At 37.6% G+C, this 22050-nt stretch overlaps 1 protein-coding gene across 2 annotated transcripts in view; it reads right to left on the bottom strand.

Annotated features, from left to right (window-relative positions):
• BTAF1 (B-TFIID TATA-box binding protein associated factor 1) overlaps window positions 1-22050 on the bottom strand; it is a 110337-nt gene that overhangs the window by 21568 nt on the left and 66719 nt on the right. For both annotated transcript variants that reach the window (XM_003359291.5, XM_021073462.1), the window contains 6 exons: window positions 16176-16602; window positions 15079-15269; window positions 12603-12756; window positions 12078-12187; window positions 10473-10674; window positions 9113-9261 (listed from right to left, as the gene is read on the bottom strand). In XM_003359291.5, coding sequence (XP_003359339.2) covers window positions 9113-9261; window positions 10473-10674; window positions 12078-12187; window positions 12603-12756; window positions 15079-15269; window positions 16176-16602 — 1233 coding nt within the window. The remainder of the gene's footprint in view (window positions 1-9112; window positions 9262-10472; window positions 10675-12077; window positions 12188-12602; window positions 12757-15078; window positions 15270-16175; window positions 16603-22050) is intronic.

Here is a 22050-nt window from a genome sequence, read left to right as displayed (position 1 = left end):
TGTTACCAAGCAGTCACTGTATTCATCATGACCATGTACAAGTTTCACGTAAGAATGTCCTTGAAGCAGTAAAAACAATTTTATTAAACTTCAATCTTGGAAAGGCGCACCTTTTTAACATTTTGTGCAATGAAACGTGAAGTACACATAAAGGATTTCTGCTGCATATCATGCATATGAGAGCATAATATGTTGAGGAAAAGCATTTACAAGATTGTTTAAAATCGTGAGCTGACCTAGCCATTTTTTTTTTCTTTGTCTTTTTGCCTTTTCTTGAGCCGTTCCTGAGCCATATGGAGGTTCCCAGGCTAGGGTTTGAATCGGAGCTGTAGCTGCTGGCCTACGCCAGAGCTACAGCAACACAGGATCCGAGCTGCATCTGTGACCCACACCACAGCTCACAGCAACGCCAGATCCTTAACCCACTGAGCAAGGCCAGGGATCGAACCTGCAACCTCATGGTTCCTAGTCGGATTTGTTAACCACTGTACCACAATGGGAACTCCAGACCTAGCCATTTTTTACAAAACATTTTACATGAATGGACTGACAAACTATGGTTATTCTGACTTGGGAATTTGGCTGACATTTTCTCAAAAACAAATTTGTCATTTCAAGGAAAACAACTGACATAACTTGTTACCAATGATAAAATTCAAGCTTTCAAAAGAAACAAGTGCTTCCGAATATTTAAAAATAATTTTATTTTCGCCACGACAGTAACCCAAGTTACAATGTTGACAACACCGAGTACTTAACACTAGGCCACCACGGAACACCTAAAAATAATTTTCTTTCGGTGATATTAATGAGTCTGATTTTTTGCTGTGGTATGATGAAATGTTATGAACCTTTAAAAGATTTACAAACATCAGTGAACCAATGATTTCCAAATGACCAATACATGTTACAAAACATATACTGGTAAAAGATCTTACCAGTGTGTAAGATAAAACAATATTATCATTATTATTATTGCTGCTGTTGTTGTTGTTGCTTTTTAGGGCCACACTCCAGGCACATGGAGGTTCCCAGGCTAGGGATCAAATGTGAACTACAGCTGCCAGCCTACACCACAGCCACAGCAACTCGGGATCCGAGCCGCATCTGCAACCTACACCACAGCTCATGGCAACGCCGGATCCCTGACCCACTGAACGAGGCCAGGGATCAAACCTGTACCCTCATGGATACTAGTCGGATTCATTTCCACTGCTCCACGATAGGAACTCCAAGACTATCCATTATTTGAAAAGGCTTCCAAGGTATTGCTCACTTTTTTAACTATCTGTCTCTGAGGCTGGACTTTCTTCATATACCTCAACCCAAGGAACATGCTGCAAGAGACTGAATGCTCAAGCAAATAAAAGAATCCAGCTATCTACTATTAGTCCAGGCATTAAAGAGATTTACGAAAATGTCAAATGTCAGTCTTCTCCCTCATTTTTTAGAAAATAGTTTTCATTTTAAAAATGTTACTTACAGTAATATTAATAGGTTTATTTGTTTTTGGGGTTTTTTTGGGGGGGCGGCTATGCCTGTGGCATGCGGAAGTTCCAGGGCCAGGGAACTAAACCCACACCACAGTAGTGACGCAAGCCATGGCAGTGATGCCAGGTCCTTAATCTGCTGAGCCAGCAGGGAACTCCTGGGCTTATTACTTAAATGAATTAATAAATTTTTTACATTTCTCAGTTTTAATTTCTATTATAGAAAATATGATAAACAGAAGCTCTTTTGGGGGTCAATTTTCAAGAGTATAAAGAGGTCCAGAGAACAAAAAGTTTGAGAACAATTGCTCTATGAAATGTAAAGTTAGGAGTTCTTGTTGTAGCTCAGCAGGTTAAGAACCCAACACAGTTTCCGTGAGGATGTGGGTTCACTCCCTGGCCTCGTTCAGTGGGTTAAGGATTCAGCATTGCTATAAGCTGCAGCTTGGATCCAGCATTGCTGTGGCTGTGGTATAGACTACAGCTGCAGCTCTGATTCAGTCCCTAGCCCAGGAACCTCCATATGCTGCAGGTGCAGCCTTAAAAAGGAGGGGGGAAAATGCAATTAAGTTAAATTAAAAAATATATAATTCTGGGAACAGAATTTCAATTAAATTCAAACGTATGTTCCTTATAATACCAGACACAGTATCAGAAGTAATATATGTACACTGAGTCTTAAGAATGACCACATGTTTTTTTTCAAAGGGTTTTAGAGCTGGAGTTCCCACTGTGCCTCAGTGGGTTAGGAACCTGACTGCAGCAGTTCAGGTCACTGCCAAGGTGCAGGTTTGATCGCTGGCCTGGTGCAGTGTGTTGAAGGATCTAACATAGGTCATAACTGTTGCTCAGATTCAATCCCTGGCCTGGGAAATTCCACATGCCACAGGTGGGGCCATTAAAAAAAAAAAAGAGTTTTAGAATTAACAACTTTATCAAGTAAGAAAAAAACAAACATTTTAACACATCTAATACCATAATGACAATCATCAAAATGAGGCCTTTCTGCACTATGCTTTACAAGAAAGTAATAAATCTTCAAACATTATCCACATGGATTTTTAAATAAATGACAACCAGATATAAAGACACACACTGAGGTACATCTAACAATAATTAGGATGTATAAATATTCCTCAGCGCCAGGAACACTTCCTTTGAGTAACTTCCTCACTTCAATTCCTATAAAGTTAGCAAGTTACTAAAGATAGGGAACTAAAGCTTTTGTCAAAACCACTGGTTGATATTTCCTGAATCCTGACAGTATATATTTCAGAAAAGTACATAATTCTTCCTATAACAGAGCAAATCAACATAAAGTAGAAAGGAGTTCCCTGTTGGCCTAGCAGGTTAAGGATCTGGCATTGCCACTGCTGTGGCTTGGGTTCGATCCCTGTCCCTGGAACTTCCACATGCCAAGGGCATGGCCAAAAAAAAAGTTAAAAGTAGAACAGGAATGTACTTGAGTCACTTGTTTCTACTGCTGTTTTCAAACTTAGAGCATCTAATCTGCTATTAATCCTATTCAGTGTGTTTTATTTGTAACTATATTTTTCATCTCAAGATGTTCAATTTGATTGTTCATATATCTTCCATTTTGCCCTCATTAAACTCATGCCTTTCCTCTACCTTCTTGAATATATGGAACCTATTTTAATGTCCTTGTATACTAATTCTATTATCTGGGTCATTTCGGGGTCTGTTTCTATTGACCGACTTTTCTCCTGGTTACTGGACATACTTTCATACTTGTTCATTTTCTGATAGGTGCTAAAAACCCTAAGTCTGAATGTGTTGGGTACTGAACTTTTTGAGGTTAAATATTTTAGGGTTTTTTTGGGGGGAGGTGGGGGATGTAGTTAAGTTACCTGAAAGCAATTTGATCCTTTTAAAGCCTGTTTTTATGCTTTGTTAATGGGGGTTCAAATCAGCCTTTTGTCAAGGCCTAACCTGGCCCCACTACTCAGGTAACATACTTCTAAGGACTATACTTCTACCGTATATGGTAGGTCCTTTGACTCAGCTTGGTGAAAACACCCATTCCTGATGCTGTGTGACCTCTGGGAATTAACTGTTCCACCTACTTCTTTCTATGAATTTGCCCCCCCCAATCTCAAACATACATTCTCATTCATATGCCCAGATAAATGAATACTCAGCCTTTGCGTGGACCTCTGGAGCTTCCTTTCTGTGCAGCTACTTCCTCTCAGGCACTCTGCCTTACAAATTCTACCCATCTTGTCCTCCCCACAGTCTGAATCTTCTAGCCTCAGTTTAGGTTTCACTTCCCTGTCGTATGTCTGGAAACTCACTCCAGGCAGTAAGCTAGGGGACTTCATTTGTTCCCCTTCTCTCATGTATCACTCTTCTCTGCTGCCTACTGTTTAATGTCCGAAAATCATTGTCTGATTCATTTTGTCTAGTTTTCAAGATAAGGTGGGAGGATAAATCTGTTTTTCTATATTGGCTGGAAACAAAATATGCATCACTTCTTTGTAATTTTCACATCTATCAAAGGGAATCTGGAGTTCCTTTGGTGGCAAAACAGATTAAGGATCTGGCATCACCACTGCTGTGGCTCAGGTCGGAGCTGTAATGTGGGTACAATCCCTGGCCCTGGAAATTCTGCATTCTACAGGTGCAGCCAAAAAAGGGCAGGGGGGGACACACTTACAATCTTTTCTCAAACTCTTAAGTTCAAAATCTATTTTCTTTGCTAAAAGAATTCCCTGGTGGTCTAGTGGTTAAGACTTGGTACTTTCATAACTGCAGCTCAGGTTCAATTCTTGGTGTGGGAACTGAGATCCCATACCAAGCTGCTGCAAGCTATGACCAAAAATAGTAATAAGCAAGTTCCCATCATGGCTCAGCAGTAACGAATCCAACTAGCATCCATGAAGATTCGGGTTCAATCCCTGACCTCCCTCAGTGAGTTAAGGATCTGGTGTTGTCGTGAGCTGTGGTGTAGGCTGCAAACACGGCTTGGATACCATGTTGCTGTGGCTGTGGTGTAATCTTGCAACTGCAGCTCCGTTTCAACCTCTAGCCTGGGAACTTCTATATGCCGCAAGTGTGGCCCTAAAAAAGCAAAAATTAATAATAATAATAAAAATTTTCAAGTTCTTCTGTGGTGCAACAGGTTGAGGATCTGGTGTTGTCACCCTAAAGGTTAAGGCTGCAGCTGTGGTGTGGGTTCAATTCCAGACCTAGGAACTTCCATATGTCATGGGTGTGACCAAAAATTTTATTTTAATTAAAAAAAAAAGGAATTTAGACCCTTTATCACCTCACAGTGGATCTGAGCCCTGTTTAAGGGCACTTCCATTCTAATCCACATTCCAACAGCTATAAACTGATTTTCCTAAAACATCACTTTTATCATCTACTCCTTTGCTCAAAGAACACATGATGGTTTCTCATCAATCACTGATTTCAAAGCTAAAAAGACCAAAGGGACTAAGCATAACCAATTTAGTTTATAGATAAGATGATGCAATAAAAATTAAAGGATGTGAATAAGACCAAGGAAGCAGAGGGTGGGAATCATTTGGGATGTGACACTTGGGTCTTTTGATACAGTAGTCTGGTATTTTTTTTAGTTACTGTGATAATTTTAACATCTTTTATGTGTGGGATAAATATTCACACAGAGAAACATATAAACAAATACAGTTTAATAAATTATAAAACAAACACCTTTCTAACCATTGCCTGATCAAGAAAAATAGCCCTACTATCATTCTACAAGATCCCATAAGTTCCTTCCCAGTGATAATTTCCTCTCCTTTTTTCAAGAGGTAATTATTTTACTGACTTTCATGGCAATTTCTTTCCTACTTTTCTTTATATACTTTCATCACCAAATATGCATCTCATGTAGTTCTGCCTGTTTTTCTTATGTTAAAGATTCACTAATTGTTACATGTGTCTATACTTGGTTCATTCTTAGTGCCAACATAATGGTCAACAGTTAACATATCTACTCCACAGATGATGAACATGTGTGAGTGGTTTTGGACTACTATAAATAATGCTGTAATAAACTTTTTTTTTTTTGTCTTTTTGAGGGCCACGCCTGCGGCACATGGAGGTTCCCAGGCTAGGGATCCAATCGGAGCTGTTGCTGCCAGCCTACGCCAGAGCCACAGCAACAGCAGATCTGAGCCACGTCTGCAACCTACACCACAGCTCACAGCAATGCTGGATCCTCAACCCACTGAGTGAGGCCAGGGATCGAACCCGCAACCTCATGGTTCCTAGTAGGATTCATTTCAACTGCACCACAATGGGAACTCCATGTAATAAACATTCTTGAAGATGTGTATGAATTTCTCTAGGACATATACCTAGGATGGATTTGCTGAGCCAATGCAATGGGAATCAAACTTTACCAGATAGAGCCAAACTTTTGTTTTCTTTTTCTTTCTGGCTGTGCTTGTGGGCATGTGGAAGTTCTTGAGCCTAGGATCAAACCCATGCCATAGTAGTTACCCAGGCTGCTGCAGTGACAATGCTGGATCCTTAACCCACTGAGCCACAACAGAACTCCCCAAACTTTGATGGTAGAAATATAAAATGGTACAGTTACTCTGGGAAAATAATTTGGCAGTTTCTTAAAAAGTTACACATCATTTGACCAGTAATTTCATTCTTAAATATCTGCTCAAAAGAAATAAAAGCATAAATCCACACAAGGACTTCATAAGTGCATGTTCATAGTAGCATTACTCATAATAGCCGAAAGATGGTAATAATCCAACTTCCATCAACTGGTGAATGGAAACAAAATGTGGTATCTCCATACCCTAGAGTATTACTTGGCCATATAAAGGAACTACTAAAACACAACACAAATGGATGAAGTGCCTATCTACCTATTACCTGCATTACAAAAAAATCTCTAAAAATAAGTGTTAGGGTCCTACCTCTGCCTTTTGGCCCTATCTATTTCCTATTTGGCCATATGTATTATTTCTGCCACATGAATAGACTCCCAAAATTCTCCAACTTCAGCCTTCTTACCTTTTTCCTCCATAACCCAAAAGAGATTCTTGCTTTCTATACTTTTTCTTTTTCTTTTCTTTTTTGTCTTTTTAGGGCCATACCAGTGGCATATGAAAGTTCTCAGGCTAGGGGTTGAATTGGAGCTGTAGCTGCAGACATACACCACAGCCACAGCAATTCCAGATCTGAGCTGCATGCTGGATCCTTAACCTACTGAGCGAGGTCAGGGATCAAACCGATGTCCTTATGAATACTATTTGGGTTCCTTACTGCGAAGCCACAACAGGAACACTGCTTTTGACACTTTTAATTACCATCTCTCGAATTTACCTTCATGTAAATGTCACAACAGAATCTTTTCCTAGATGTTACCAGAGATACTGAGGAACAACTGTATTTCTAGAATAGTTTCAATGAATTATCATTCTTTTAAGAACCACAGTTTTTATTTAAAACACTGTGTTAAGAATTCTTCATTAAATAGAGAAAATATTTCAAATGATGTGACCGACAAGGGCTTAATTTGCAAAATATACAAACAGCTCATACAACTCAACAACAACAACAAAAAATAATTAAAAAATGGGCCGAGAAGTTCCTGCTGTGGCGCAGTGGGTTAAGGATCTGGCACTGTCTCTGCAATGGCACAGGTTCAATACCTGGTCTGGCAAAGTGGGTTAAGGATCCATCGTTGCCACAGCTGCAGCATAGGTCACAGCTCAGATTCTATCCCTTGCCTGGGAATTTCCACATGCTACAGATTGGTGAAGGAAGGAAAGGAAGGGGTTGGGGGAAGGAGGGAGGGAGAGAGGAAAGAAGGAAGGAAGGAAGGAAGGAGGAAGGAAAGAAAAATGGGCAGAAGACCTAAATAGACATTTCTCCAGAGAAGAAATACAAATGGCCAATATGCACATGAAAAAAATGCTCATCACTAATTATTAAAGAAATGCAAATCTGGAGTTCTCGTCGTGGCTCAGTGGTTAACAAATCCAACTAGTATCCATGAGGATGCAGGTTCGATCCCTGGCCTTGCTCAGTGGATTAAGGATCTGGCATTGCCCTGAGCTGTGGTGGAAGTCGTAGATGCAGCTTCGATCACACGTTGCTGCGACTGTGGCTGTGGCAAAGGCCAGCAGCTGCAGCTTGGATTTGATCCCTAGCCTGGGAACCTCCATATGCTGAGGGCATGGCCCTATAAAGACAAAAGACAAAAAACAAAAATAAATAAATAAACAAACAAATAAATAAATAAATAAAAAATATTAAAGAAGCAAAGTTAAAAAAAAAAAAGAAATGCAAATCAAAATTACAATGAGGTCCACCTGACACAAGTCAGAATGGCCATCATTAAAAAGTACAAATAACAAATGCTGGAGAGGATGTGGAGAAAAAGGAACGCTCCTACACTGTTGGTGGGAATGTAAGGTTGGTACAGCCACTATGGAAAACAGTTTGGGGAGTTCCTGTCACGGCTCAGTGGTAACGAACCTGACTAGTGTCCAGGAGGATTCAGGTTCAATTCCTGGCCTCCCTCAGTGGGTTAAGGATCTGGGGTTGCCATGAGGTGTGGTGTAGGTCAAAGACGTGGCTCGGATCCCAGGCTGCTGTGGCTGTGGTGTAGGCTGGCAGCTACAGCTCGGATTCGACCCCTAGCGTGGGAACTTCCACATACAGCGGGTGCAGCCCTAAAAAGACAAAAAGACAAAAAGACAAAAAAAAAAAAAAAAAAAAAGAAAAGAAAAGAAACAGTTTGGAAGTTCCTCAGGAAACGAAGGGTAGAGTTACCATATGATCCAGCATTTCCACTTCTGGGCATAATATCCAGACAAAACTACAACTTAAAAAGATACATGCATCCCTATGTTCCGAGCAGCACTGTTCGCAATAGCGAAGACATGGAAAAAACCTAAATGTCCATCGACAGATGAATGGATAAGAAAGATGTGGTATATATACACAATGGAATACTTCTCAGCCATAAAAAAGAACAAAATAATGCCATTTGCAGCAAAATAGATGCAACTAGAGATTATCATGCTAAGTGAAGTAAGCCAGAAAGAGAAAGACAAATACCATATGACATCACCATATGTGGAATCTAAAATGTGGCAAAGATGAACCTACCTACAAAACAAAGAGGCTCACAGACATAGAGAATAGACTTGTGGTTGCCAAGGCGGAGGGGCTTAGGGAAGGAATGCAGTGAGAAGTTGGGATTAGCAGATATAAACTATTATACATGGAGGGGATATACAACAAGATCCAACTATACAGCCAGAAAACTATATTCAATGTCCCATGATAAACGACAATGGAAAAGAATATTTAATAAAAAGGACTGCATATATAAACATATATATATTTGTATAAATGATATCACTTCGCTGTATAGCAGAAGTTAATACAACATTGCAGATCAACTATACTTTGATTTAAAAAAAAAGGCAAGTGAAAAACAAGGCAAGAAATAAGAATTACCCAGGAAAGCCTAAAATTCTTAACACTAAGTTACATATTCAAATTTTATTTTAAAACCTGAAGTGTTCTTCCAAAAGGGTTACAATTATTATGAAATCACAGAAAACACTAAGTCCACAAATCAAGTATCTTCAACTTACCTCAAGTGGCATGAGTCTAATTAGTGTTGCAAAGCACTGCGTAGCCATGAATCTTACACTGTCTGTCTGATCACTCATTCTTCCCAACACAGGCACAACTAAAAGGACAATATATGGAACAATACCGACATCCAGTTGTTCCATTACACCTGAGTAAGTTATTAAGGAAATTTCCAATTAGTTCTGAGGTAGATGTTTGTACAAACTGATACACCAAGGCTGTGACTTCTAAAATAGCTCCTCATTTTCTCAACTGTATTATGAGGGAAGAGACTGTTCCTCAAGATCTATGATTCAATTATAACAGCATCTGCACAATGTTATTCCTTTGTAAACATTATGTAACTTTCTCATGATTAAGAATATAAAATTACGTTTTCCAAACTACACTCAGTATCTTCTAGTAATCTACAAGGGAAAATAATCTGCAAAAGAACACACACATACACACATATATATTCGTATTTAAGTAAATATAAAACTGACTTTGATGTACACTTGAAACTAACACAACACTGTAAATCAACTATACTTCAATTAAAAAAAAAAAAAAAAAAAAATGTTTTCTCCTGAAGAAGGCTGGAAGAAATTTTACTAATATTTTTTTCCATAGAGAAATTCCTGTAAGTTTCTAGAATTCTCATACCAAAATAAACTGAGTTATAACGTAAGCAAGGGATCACAACTTAGCATCACTCAAAGATTAATTCCAAATTTCCCACCAGGGTCTTAACAATCCTAAACTGGACATGGCAGGCCCAGTGAGTTCAGTCTTCCTGCAATCATCAGCATTTCTGAACCAGGGTTTCTACTGATTTGATCTCCATCCATCTTTCTTGCTCTTAGAAGTATCTTTTAGGTATTTCGAATTAAAGAATGTCATTGGATGCCATCTCCTTGGTAAAAAGCTTGCCTGTATATTTCTAGTTATTTAGTATCTTTAGTCATTTTCCACCCAATTAATAATCAAAACAAACATAATATGTTCATAATACAAGGACTACCTACATAGTATCTGATTGATATTAATAAAACATTGATTATAAACCAGATAAACAGGGTAGTTACTACGTATGTAGTTCATGAAATACATAAAATTATTTTTGCCTCTAAAAGGATCTCTTAAAACTAATAGCAATTCTTCAAACTTTCTGTGAAAGTATTTTCATAATAAAATATAAATATAAAATGTAAATATATTTGTAATATATTATAATCTCATATTAATGCACTTCAAAATAAAAAATAGTTTTCTTTTGGAAACAAGGCAGGTTATTTATGTGCAAATGTGAATAAATTTTACTTTGGTTATCCTTAAATAAAATGAATTTCTGAATAGTTTGTCAAAATAAAAGGATACAGGCAAGTGCTTCAATTGCACCCTCTTGTTTGATATTGTCGTCAATTGCTCCCAGCCATGGAAGAACCTTCTCCAAGAAAATATTCATTGTTTCCATGGTAGCTATCTTGCTCATGACACCTACACAACGAGCAGCCATGTGCCTCACTGCAGTGCTGGGGTACTGAAGGCACATATAAAGATGAGGCAAATGCTGTACCAACTGGAAAAAAAAAAAGTTAAATCAGAATATTCATTAGGGAATCTACTGTTTAAAATATAACTATAATATTGTACACCAGAAGAAATTGTAACAACATTGTAAATCAACTATATGTCAATAAAACTTTAAAAAAAATTAGGAAGTAACAAAACAAAATACAACACAGATGGAACTTTTAAATAAATAAAAAATAAAAATTAATAAAATAGAACAGCCTCTACTCAGAGGCTCTCAATATTCTAACTGACTCTAAATCCAAAAATACCTCCAATTACCTCAAAACACTGTCACATCCTCAATAAAAATTTAATCTAAATCTAAACTAAGTTATAATGCTTTTAAAAAGAAAAAAAAGGTGCAGAACTTCTCCCCTGTTCAATATTTGGTTAGGCACCAGGGAACACTCAATTCTTTCCAAAACTGTAGGGACTATATCAAAGGCACTTTGATTCTATTGAGAATGGGAAAATGATACCACACATGATCAGCCCACTCCGGATTTGGCTGAGATTTAGGGTACATTCTATTCACTGGGTTGAACAATCCTGATTTTATTCCAGGCACCTTACCTGGTAGGTATTTTAACTTCCTGACTTACCATAGCCAATATGATCACAAGAGCATGACATATCCCATTATTAAATGTCTGCTGCATGGAAGCCAGGATTAATGCTGATGAGAGCCAGGAACGTGCTCAACAGACTAGCTTACAGCTCAGCTGAATGCAAGCTCTTGATCATAGAGGGTGAGCACATACAGATGGATCCGGCCCCTCTTTACTAATGATAAATCCGTGAAATTTACAAGTAAAAGAATATGCTTTATTACCATATAAATTGAAAAAGTTCACTCTTCTCTGCTCTCCCCTAGATTCTCCCTCTTATTTTAGATATAATTAATTCTCTAGTCTATGTTCCTCCTCTGTTTCAACTTATTGGTAAGAGATATTTTAACAGTAAAAAAACAAACCAGTGTTCTGTCTTTGCCACTGACTAGTTTTATCTCAGAGAGGTAACTTCCCTTTACTATTACACTTATCTTGGGAAGAATTTTTATTACCTGTGCTCTTCCTTTTCTAGAGACCATATTATTAAGATGGTATAGATGAACAGAGATGCAGCCACCTTTCCTGTCTACACCTGGCTTCCATATCATCAGAGCTCTGTCTCCACTGTCTTGATTCTAAGCTCCCAGACTGGGTTTTCTATCATTCATGGACCCAGCTCTGCCTCAAAGTCCCTAAGATTTGTGCTGTCAGGGAAGAAGGAATCTAGTTATAGCATATAAAAGAAAAGACAATTAATAGGGATGACATCAAACTTGCATTTTTCAAGCCTTAAGACTTTCTAATAAGATGACTTGTTTTACTGGAAAAAAAAACTACACTTGCATTAGTTAGTTACCAAGGGATGAAGCTCAGAATCCATTGACACAGCTGCTGTTTCAAAAACTTGCAGAGAATTCACCAATTCTTGGGCAGGGCCATCTCCCTTTTCCAGGAGGGACTTTCCATCTATTAAAATATATTGATTTAAGTGCACAGCACCTTACAAGTAATTTTTTAAAATCTAGAGCCCACAAAAAGTTTTAATATTTCCCAAATTACTGTGGGAGAATCCATTTTGCTTTATAATATAAAATGAAGTACCATGCTTTAATTTAAGTGCTAAGGTTCTACAGTTAAAGTAACTAAAAGAAGTTTAACATAACATAATCTCTCTCTCTAAATATGTAATAGAAAAAGTAAAAAGCATACAAAAATGACATAAAATTAAATTAAAACAAATGTTTTTACCAACATTCCATTTAAAAACTCACCAGCTGGTCTGGGCTAAACAGGTTATAGGCATTGCTATTTTATAAGGACATATGCAATGGATATACACAGAAATTTATTTACAACCTAACTCAGAAAAACATATACACACCAAAATTATTTATGTTGATTGTGTTCCTCAATGGACCAACCATAGCATCCCAGAGATGTGGCAACTTCACTGCCATTTCACCACCAAAATGCTTCACTATAGTTGTCAGGGCAAATTCAGCTCCTCTCCGTTGTACTAGGTAAGGCTTCTGGGCCTAAAATTAAATGTTAGTTGAAAACAATATTTCAAAAAAGTATAATGCATTTGAAATGTTATTAAAAGAACTTAGGAATTCCTGTCGTGGTGCAACAGAAACAAATCTGACTAGGAACCATGAGGTTGTGGGTTTGATCCCTGGCCTCGCTCAGTGGGTTAAGGATCCAGCGTTGCTGTGAGCTGTGATGTAGGTCGCAGACGTGGCTCGGATCTAATGTTGCTGTGGCTGTGGTACAGGCCAGTAGCTACAGCTCTGATTAGACCCTTAACCTGGGAACTTCCATAAGCCATGGGTGCGGCCCTAAAAAGACAAAAAAAAAAAAAAAGAACTTAAAAGTCACCACCTAAGAATTTATGATGTTAACGTTAACCAATTAAGCAATTCCTTGTCATATTTATGACAACTATAAACATTTCTGAATAATTAAATTAACATCAACATAAAATCCCGAACTAGATTTTTTTTTTTTTTTGCTCTTCAGGGCTGCACCCACAGCATATGGAGGTTCCCAGGCTAGGGGTCAAACTGGAGCTGTAGCCGCTGGCCTACACCACAGCCACAGCAACATTAGATCCGAGCCACGTCTGTGACCTACACCACAGCTCACAGCAACACTGAATCCCTAACCCACTGAGCGAGGCCAGGGATCAAACCCACAATCTCATGGTTCCTAGTCAGATTCGTTTCTGCTGTACCACAATAGGAAATCTCCGAACTAGATTTTATATCCAAAGTAAATTCTTTTGGGGGCTTAGAAATAAGGAACAGAAGAATATGTATTATTTCTAGAGACAGTTCTAAGTGATATGTTTTCTTCTTCTATCCCAAAGAAACTTACCCACTACTTAGAGAGGAGATAAAATGACCTGCCCTATTTATATTTGCTTGAAGGACAGAATATGAGCATTTGTTTAATCTAACCAAAAATTAACTTCTAACTTAGCAGTAATTTTATAATAGCTAAGTACAAAAAAAACCTGTCCCCCTAAAAAGATACATATATATTTTTAAGTGAAGAAACTATGCAAATCATAGAAATATAAATACTGAAACTACGGTAAATTTTTGATTAAAATTATTATGAGAAAAATATAGTTAGTCAAAAAGCCTTCATTCATAGAATATTTTAAAGAAATATAGGAAGTTCCCAATGTGGCTCAGTGGTAATAAGCCCAACTAGTATCCATGAGGATACCAGTTCCATCCCTGGCCTCACTCAGTGGGTTAAGGGATCCAGCACTGGCATGAGCTGTGTGGTGTAGTTTGCAGATGAGGCCCAGATCTGACGTTCCTGTGGCTGTGGCACAGACTGGCAGCTCCAGCTCCAATTTGATTCCTAGCTTGGGAACTTCCATATGCCACAGGTGCAGCCCTAAAAAAATAAAATAAAATAAAATAAAATACAGACAATAAGCTAAGATTCTGATTAAAAAAAAAAGAAACTTTAAATAGGCCTATATTTATAGAATGATATTAAACACATGTCTTTTAGCATTGACAGTTTGTTGCTGAACTCGGATAAGTTCCAATGTCTTTAAACCAAAACAGCTATCTAGAGCATTCATTCCTTTGTTAATATGACTATAAGATTTTCAAAAATCAAACACTTTTTTTTTAGGGCCACATCTGCAGCATATGGACGTTCCCAGGCAAGGGGTCCAAGAGGTACAGCTGCCAACTTACGCAAAAGTCACAACAACGCCAGATCCAAGCCACGTTTCCAAGTAACCACAGCACACGGCAATGATGTATCCTAAAAAGCCAGCAATTGAACCTGCAACCTCAAGGATACTACTCAGGTTTGTAACCCACGGAGACACAATGGGAATTCCTTCAAACATGTTTTAATAAACAAATAAATTTAGATCTCTACCTCACATCACACCATTAATAAATTGCAAGTTGACTAAAAGATAGGTAACAATTTATTTAACACCTATAAACTTATGCTCTGAAAATTAACAGTAAATCCTAACATTAATAGGACTGAGAAAAGTTAGCTTTCACTCTTACTTAGTAGTAGTTATTGTGATAAGAGTGAATTAGCCTGTATTTATGAATGACTTGCATAGCCAGTACTGAGAGGGTTTCTTGCCTAGAAAGAAAGTTAAGCCGGTAAAAATATCAAGAGACATGAGAACTTTGAAGAATTTTGCAGTTTTTCTGGATCACATTGCTGGGGTACTCCAAAAAGTTATTAGTCCTGGTTCATTCACTTGAATATAAAAATATAATTCTAGGAGCTGATATGACAATTCAGTACTCAAACTGTACAAAACTTGTTTAAAAATCAGGATATTCAAAGAAAAAGCTATTTACCTCATCAAGTTCAACAAGGATATTTCCACTACCTCCTGCAGGAAGATCCGCTATTTGAGCTTTTACTGCTTTGGGGGTAGGACCTCGCCTACTTGTGATTGCAAAAGCAGCCTTCTGATGCCTATAGAGTGTAATTATACCCCTGTGCTTGGTGACAGTATGATGCATTCCATCTTTTTCGGAGTTGGATCCTATTAAGGAAAAAAGTTAAAGCATATATAGGTGACCAGATGCTTCTGGCGCCAACACAATTTACAACTGTCTTTTAGGTCTCAATTTTTACAGGCCAGTGATATTTTCTTTAGACATTGAAATGATAGAGAGTAAGTCAAAATTTATAACATTAAGTTAAATGCTTTGGTATTTGCATAGGACCATACTTAATACGACCAAAGTTACAGAATGTTAATAAGAAATATCACATGCAAGGATGACTATACCTTCAGAAGTATATTAATTCTTTAAAAATTAATGACTGCTTCTGGGCATTAAAAGAAACATTAAAAATACTTCAAGTTAGTTCTCTCTTTAAAAAAAAAATTTCCATAATCACTACGAATTCAGAAACATCAACCACTGCAAAATACTGCTGGCCTCACATAGCACTCAGGGAGAGTGATGAGGGAAGTTTAAGACCAAGGCATGTGAAGAAACATTGGTTCTTAAGACAAACCTACAAAGGGCAGTTACTTTCTATATAAATTTTTCAGATGAAAACAGAAAAGCTATTTATGCAATACTTGCTAAAAGTAACAGAGTCTACTTATAAGACATGTACGAAATTACAGAAACCAGAGTTTTATAGGAGAACTTTCATTCACCATTTGATACAATTAAGTTTTCTAGCCCACTTAATGAAAAGGAAGTTAAGGATTAACACCTGTCTCATAGAGATTTCAGTCATATATCAAGTCTTTTATGAATGAACACCTTATTTAAGAGGGTTGTGATTGTATAGCAATAAGTGCAAATTTTCTCAAAATGGGAAAAAGCTTCAACATAAACCAGATTTGTGCTTATATTATACCTATTAAGTAAATCTAAAGAAAATTAAATGGTTAATTCTTTCTACCCCAAATGAAGGATTAGCTATATACCTTTAGAATTTTCCTGGCCACTCTGTGTTGGTACTGGACATGTGACAGAAGGAGTTAGATATGGGTCCACACAAAGTGAGCTACAGAGGTTTTTAACAATTTTTGAATTGGGACAGGGCGTCCTTGCGGTGCACTGCTGAAGTAGTTTGGCTATGCACTGAGCTGCATAGTTCTGTACCAGTGTATTCTCTTCTTTTTTAATGGTCTCCATTAATGGTTTTATAATAGGATTTAATTTCTCTGGAAGTTGCTGCAAGCTCACAACTGCACATGCAGCAAAAGTATGCACTCTCAACTGCAACACTTGCCACTCCTGGTTGGTCTCTGTAACTGTCATTTGGACCTGCTGTCGTTTACTATCTAATTGCTGTAACACTGGAGGATTTAAATCAAAAGATGATGTGACTTCATTAAAAACAGTAGTGACCTATCAAAAAAGAGAAAACAAAAATCATTAATGACATCAACCCCAGCAGCCTATGAACTCCTAAAGGGCAGTCAGCAAGCTTTCTGTTTCAATTTTAAGTTTCGCAATTATCTAGTACTATTTTACTATTCACTAAACTAATGTCTAAAACCTTCCAACTGAACGATATTTTATTTATTTATTTTTGTCTTTTTAGGGCTGTACCCACAGCATATGGAGGTTCCCAGGCTAGGGGTCCAATCGGAGCGGTAGCCGCCAGCCTACACCACAGCCTCAGCAACATTAGATCCGAGCCGTGTCTACAACCCACACCACAGCTCACGGCAATGCTGGATCCTTAACCCACTGAGTGAGGCCAGGGATAAAACCCTCGTCCTCATGGATGTTAGTCGGGTTCATTAACCACTGAGCCACGGCGGCAACTCCTCCTCAACTATATTTTAATCTGACTTAATTTAACATTAGTGTTACATTCTTTAAGAAAGACGGTCTTAGAAATTTATTATGTCTAATAAGTTTGAAAAATCACACTCAATACCCATATAGTACTTTGGTGAAATGAGAAAGCTGTAAGCAAATATAAACTGTTAAAAGAGAATTGTGCAACAGTTATCAATTCTTTACCAAGAGCTGCTTAAAGCTATCCGACTATACAAGCCCCTTAAAAGATTGTTCAAGGAGTTCTCTTGTGGTGCAACAGCTTAAGTCACTGCTGTGGCATGGATTCGATCCCTGACGCAGAAACTACCACACGCTGCAGGTGCAGCAGTGACAACGCCAAATCCTCAACTGCTAGCTAGGCCATCAGGGAACTCCTCAATACATCTTTCTAAAACAATTTTATAAAATGTAATTCACATACAATACACCCATTTAAAGTGTACAATTTAAAAAAATAAAAAATAAAGTGTACAATTCAATGGTTATTATATTTACAGAGTTGTACAACCATCATCTAGATTTTAGAACATTTTCTAAACATCATCTAAAATTTTAGAACATTTAGAACATCATCTAAAATTTTAGAACATTTTCCTCACCCTCAATTTAAAACTAAACACTTATTAGCAATCAGTCCTCATTTCCTCCCAGCCCTAAGTCAGCACTCTATCTACTTTCTATCTTTATAGGTTTGCTTATTCTGGACATTTCACTTGGATGTCATAATATAACATGTAATCTTTTGCGACTGAAGTTTTACTTAGCATAATTCTGTCAAGGTTCACTGATGTTGTATCATCTATAATTACTTCATTCCTTTTCTTTTTTTTTTCCCAAATAATATCCCACTATATGGATATACCAAATTGCATCCACGCATTCTTTACTTGATGGAATGACTGGGTTGTTTCCACCTTTTAGGTATTACAAATAATGTTGCTATGAACATTAACGTGCAAGTTTTTGTGTGCATACATTTAAAAAAATTATCATTAAAGACTGTGTGATGGCTTACATAACAAAAATTATCCTCTTGTTTGATAGGTAACTGTAAGCATAAAAAGGCTCCATAAAGAGATTCAATCTGATCAATGTTGGTCAGAAAAGCCTGTAACATTAAAGAACCTAACTTTTTTTGTTTTGTTTTTGTTTGGGTTTTTTTTTTTTTTTTTTTTTTTTTGCTTTCTAGGGCCACACCTGCAGCATATCAAAGTTCCCAGGCTAGGGGTTGAATTGGACCTACAGCTGCTGGCCTACACCACAGCCACAGCAATGCCAGATCTGAGCTGCGTCTGCAACCTACACAGCAGCTCATGGCAATGCCAGATCCCCAACCCACTAAGCAAGGCTAGGGATCGAACCCATATCCTCCTGGATAGCAGTCAGATTTGTTTCTGCTGAGCCACGACGGGAACTCCCAGAATGTAACTTTTTTAAAACATGAAGAATTCAATTTTTCAGACTTAGAAATAAGACTGATAATGCTGGTCTCTCATTATGAAAAGCAAAACAGGCACACAAATAAGACCTTTTGTCATTATAAAATACCAAAGACTTTAAATGAAGCTGTATCTGCTTGACCTTGATCTGCTCCCTACAAAGGAACACGATCACATACCACTTCTAGCTTATACTCTCTATATTGCTTTGTCTGTCTGCATGTTCAAGCTCTGCATAAGATTATCAGAAACAGGGTTTCACCATTAAAAGTTTAAAACACTGTCTTAAATATACTATGCTTCTTTCAATTTTCAATGAATGATTCCAGGCAGTTTAGAAAAGCTTTTCAATTACCCCAAATTCATTCATTCATTCAATAAATATCTATTCAGTAAAACTAAAAGAAGAGTAAAATCAATGTCTTCATACACAAAAAATGCAGACTAATGCGAGAGACAGATACACAAGTAAACAAGACAACGTAACAAGTAACTGTGGTAAATGCAAATTGCTGTGGTAGCACATGGGTAGGTTAACTCTTCATAGGTGACAAAATAATGAGGCTTACCAGAGGAGATTAACACTTATGCTAGGTTTTTAAACACTGAGTAAGTCCAGAGTTATGGGCACATCTTGGCAAACAGTGTGAGGCAGGGAGTAGGAAGTGGGGCACTGTCCAAGAAACTGACAACATTTCATCACAGCTTGAGCACAGGGTGCAGATGAAGAATGTCAAGAGATGAACTTGGGATGAGCACAGAGCATTGAGGTAGGGAATTCCTGGCAAAGGAAAGAGGAGCTCAAACACCAAAGTTGAGACTGTGTGAAGCACAGAATGTGGGCAAGGGTGGTGTACTTTTGCAAGACAAAAGCTAACTAGGCTTAAACAGAGGAAGTTGGAGAAATAACAAGGAGGAAAAAAGATGGGAGATTTAGAGGTGCTGAAAGTAAGAAAGAAAAAAACTAAAATCAAGGAAAAACAAGGGAGGGATATGTTCAGAGCAGTACCAAGGAAGTTTACTAGTCTGGCAAAGTATGGAGGGTGAAATAAACCAGAGACTGCCTGGAGCCTTAGAGATGAGTCAGGACCTAGTCATAAAGTACTAAGGCCTGTGACTGGGTTGTGGTAATGGAAACAGAGAAAGGATAAACATATGAAATTTGTCTGAAAGGAAATGTTAACCAGATTTGAGACTGGATAAAAAGGGCTATATTCTGTTAAAAAAATAATAATAATAAATTCCAGTTTTGGTTAAGTATGAAGGGACAGTGAGATATCCAAGCAAAAATGCCAAATCAAAGAACATAAAAGACCAAGAGACAAGTTGCACAGCACATGGATAAAAACTCAATTATGAAAATGGTGAGACACAAAGGAGACCTTGCATTTGGCAGGTAAAAGAAAACAGAGATGCAAAGAAAGATACAAAAGGCAGTGGCTCTTAGCTAAGACCACAACTAATCTTTTAAAATTGCTCCTGGAGTTCCCTTGTGGCACAGCAGGTTAAGGATCCTACATTGTCACAGCAGGAGCCCAGGTTCAATCTCTGGCCCGGGAACCTTCCACATGCTGGAGGTGCAACCAAAAAAATAATTAATTAAATAAGGCTGCTCTTCCCTAAAATGTTCTAGAGATTCTGATACACCAATTGAAAACCACTGGCCTAAGGAAGTTGATGACACAGAACATTAGTTTCACTGGGAGTGAGAAGTCTGAATAAGCGAAGTTCCCATTGTGGATCAGTGGGTTAAGAACCCTACACAGTGTCTGTGAGGATGCAGGTTAGATCCCTGGCCTTGTTCAATGGGTTAAGGATCAGGTGTTGCCTCAAGGTGCAGCAGAGGTGGTAGATGTGGCTCAGATCTGGAGTTGCTATGGTGTAAGCATGCAGCTGCAGCTCTGATTCAACTCCTAAACCTGGGAACTTACATAAAAAAAAGAAGTATGAGGAGTTCCCCGTCGTGGCGCAGTGGTTAATGAATCTGACTAGTAACCATGAGGTTGCGGGTTCAATCCCTGGCCTTGCTCAGTGGGTTAAGGATCCGGTGTTGCTGTGAGCTGTGGTGCAGGTTGTGGAGGCGGCTCGGATCCCACACTGCTGTGGCTCTGGCATAGGCTAGTGGGAACCTCCATATGCCACAGGAGTGGCCCTAGGAAAGACCAAAAAAAGACAAAAAAAAAAAAAGTATGAATAAGAAAAGCTTGAAGAGGCCATGTAATAACATTAAAAAAAAATGTTTTCAGAAACAGTAAGAAGAGAACCCAGATTTTGAAGAAACTTCAAGATTTTATTCCAGGAAAGGAAAATATGGGGATGGGAAAGCAAAAAAGAGAAATTACAGAAAAAAAACAATCAGGAAGACAATTCACAACAACAGCGACAACAACAACAACAAAAAACCCTGGAGCAATTTTAGCTTTTTCTCACAGGAGAGAAGAAAATATTTTCAACTACATCATTTTTTTAAAAATAAGAAAGTGGGTAAGAGAAGCATGCTATTTCACGGGGATCAACACAAGCAAAGTGACTGGGTTTCTGATTCTATAATTCAACAAAGACCTCATTTACAACACCTAACCTTAAAAACTTACTAAGTATAAAGTTACAGTAATGCTGGTTATGGCAAAAGGAGAGACAGACTCAACAAAAAGAACCCAACTACAGACCACACTTAACACTTCAAATTATTTTTGACAAAGGTGTCAAAGCAATTCAATGGGGAAAGGAAAATTTTTTCAGTAAATCGCAATGGAAAAATTAGATACCTATATATGTAAAACAAAGCACAATATACTTTACACTGTATCTAAACATAAAGTTAATATGGATATTAAATATAAAAACTAAAACTACAATGCTTTATAAGAAAATGTATGTGAATACCTTTGCTGTTTGGAAATAAAAAAAGGTACCTTAGGTCACAGAACACAATAAACATAAAAGAAAAGAACTGATAAACTGGATGGACTTCATCAAACTTAAAAATATATGTTCATTCAAAGATACCATTAAAAAAATGAAAAGGCAAGCTACACAACCGGGAGAAAGTATCTGGAAAGCATCTATATGACAAAGGATTGGTATCAGGATATATAAAGAACTTCTACAACTCAATAATAAAAAGACAACCTAACTAAAAATAGACAAAAGATCTGAACAGACATTTCAGAAAGGAAGATCAACAAATGGACAATAAGACATAAAAAAAGTTTTAAACATTTTAGTCATCCAGGAAATGCAAGTTATAACCACAATGACACTATCACACAATGACCAGAAAGGGCAAAAATTATTGAGTGACCACCACTAAATGTTGGTGAAGATGTGGAGCTGAGAGAATTCTCATACGTTGTTGATTAGAAGGTAAAATGATACAGCCACTTTGGGAAGAATGCAATTTTGTAATAAAACTAAATAAAAAACACCTATCTGATGAACTAGCAATTCCACTCCTATTTACTCAAGAGAAATGAACATAAATGTCTACAAAAGGACTTGTACAAAAATGTTTACAGCAGCTCTGTTTATAACAGCCCAAAACTTGGAAGAGCCCAAGTGTTCAAGA

The sequence above is a fragment of the Sus scrofa genome, chromosome 14 (genome assembly GCF_000003025.6).
Source record: "Sus scrofa isolate TJ Tabasco breed Duroc chromosome 14, Sscrofa11.1, whole genome shotgun sequence".
Taxonomy (NCBI): domain Eukaryota; kingdom Metazoa; phylum Chordata; class Mammalia; order Artiodactyla; family Suidae; genus Sus; species Sus scrofa.
This window is presented reverse-complemented; position numbering and strand designations above follow the sequence as displayed.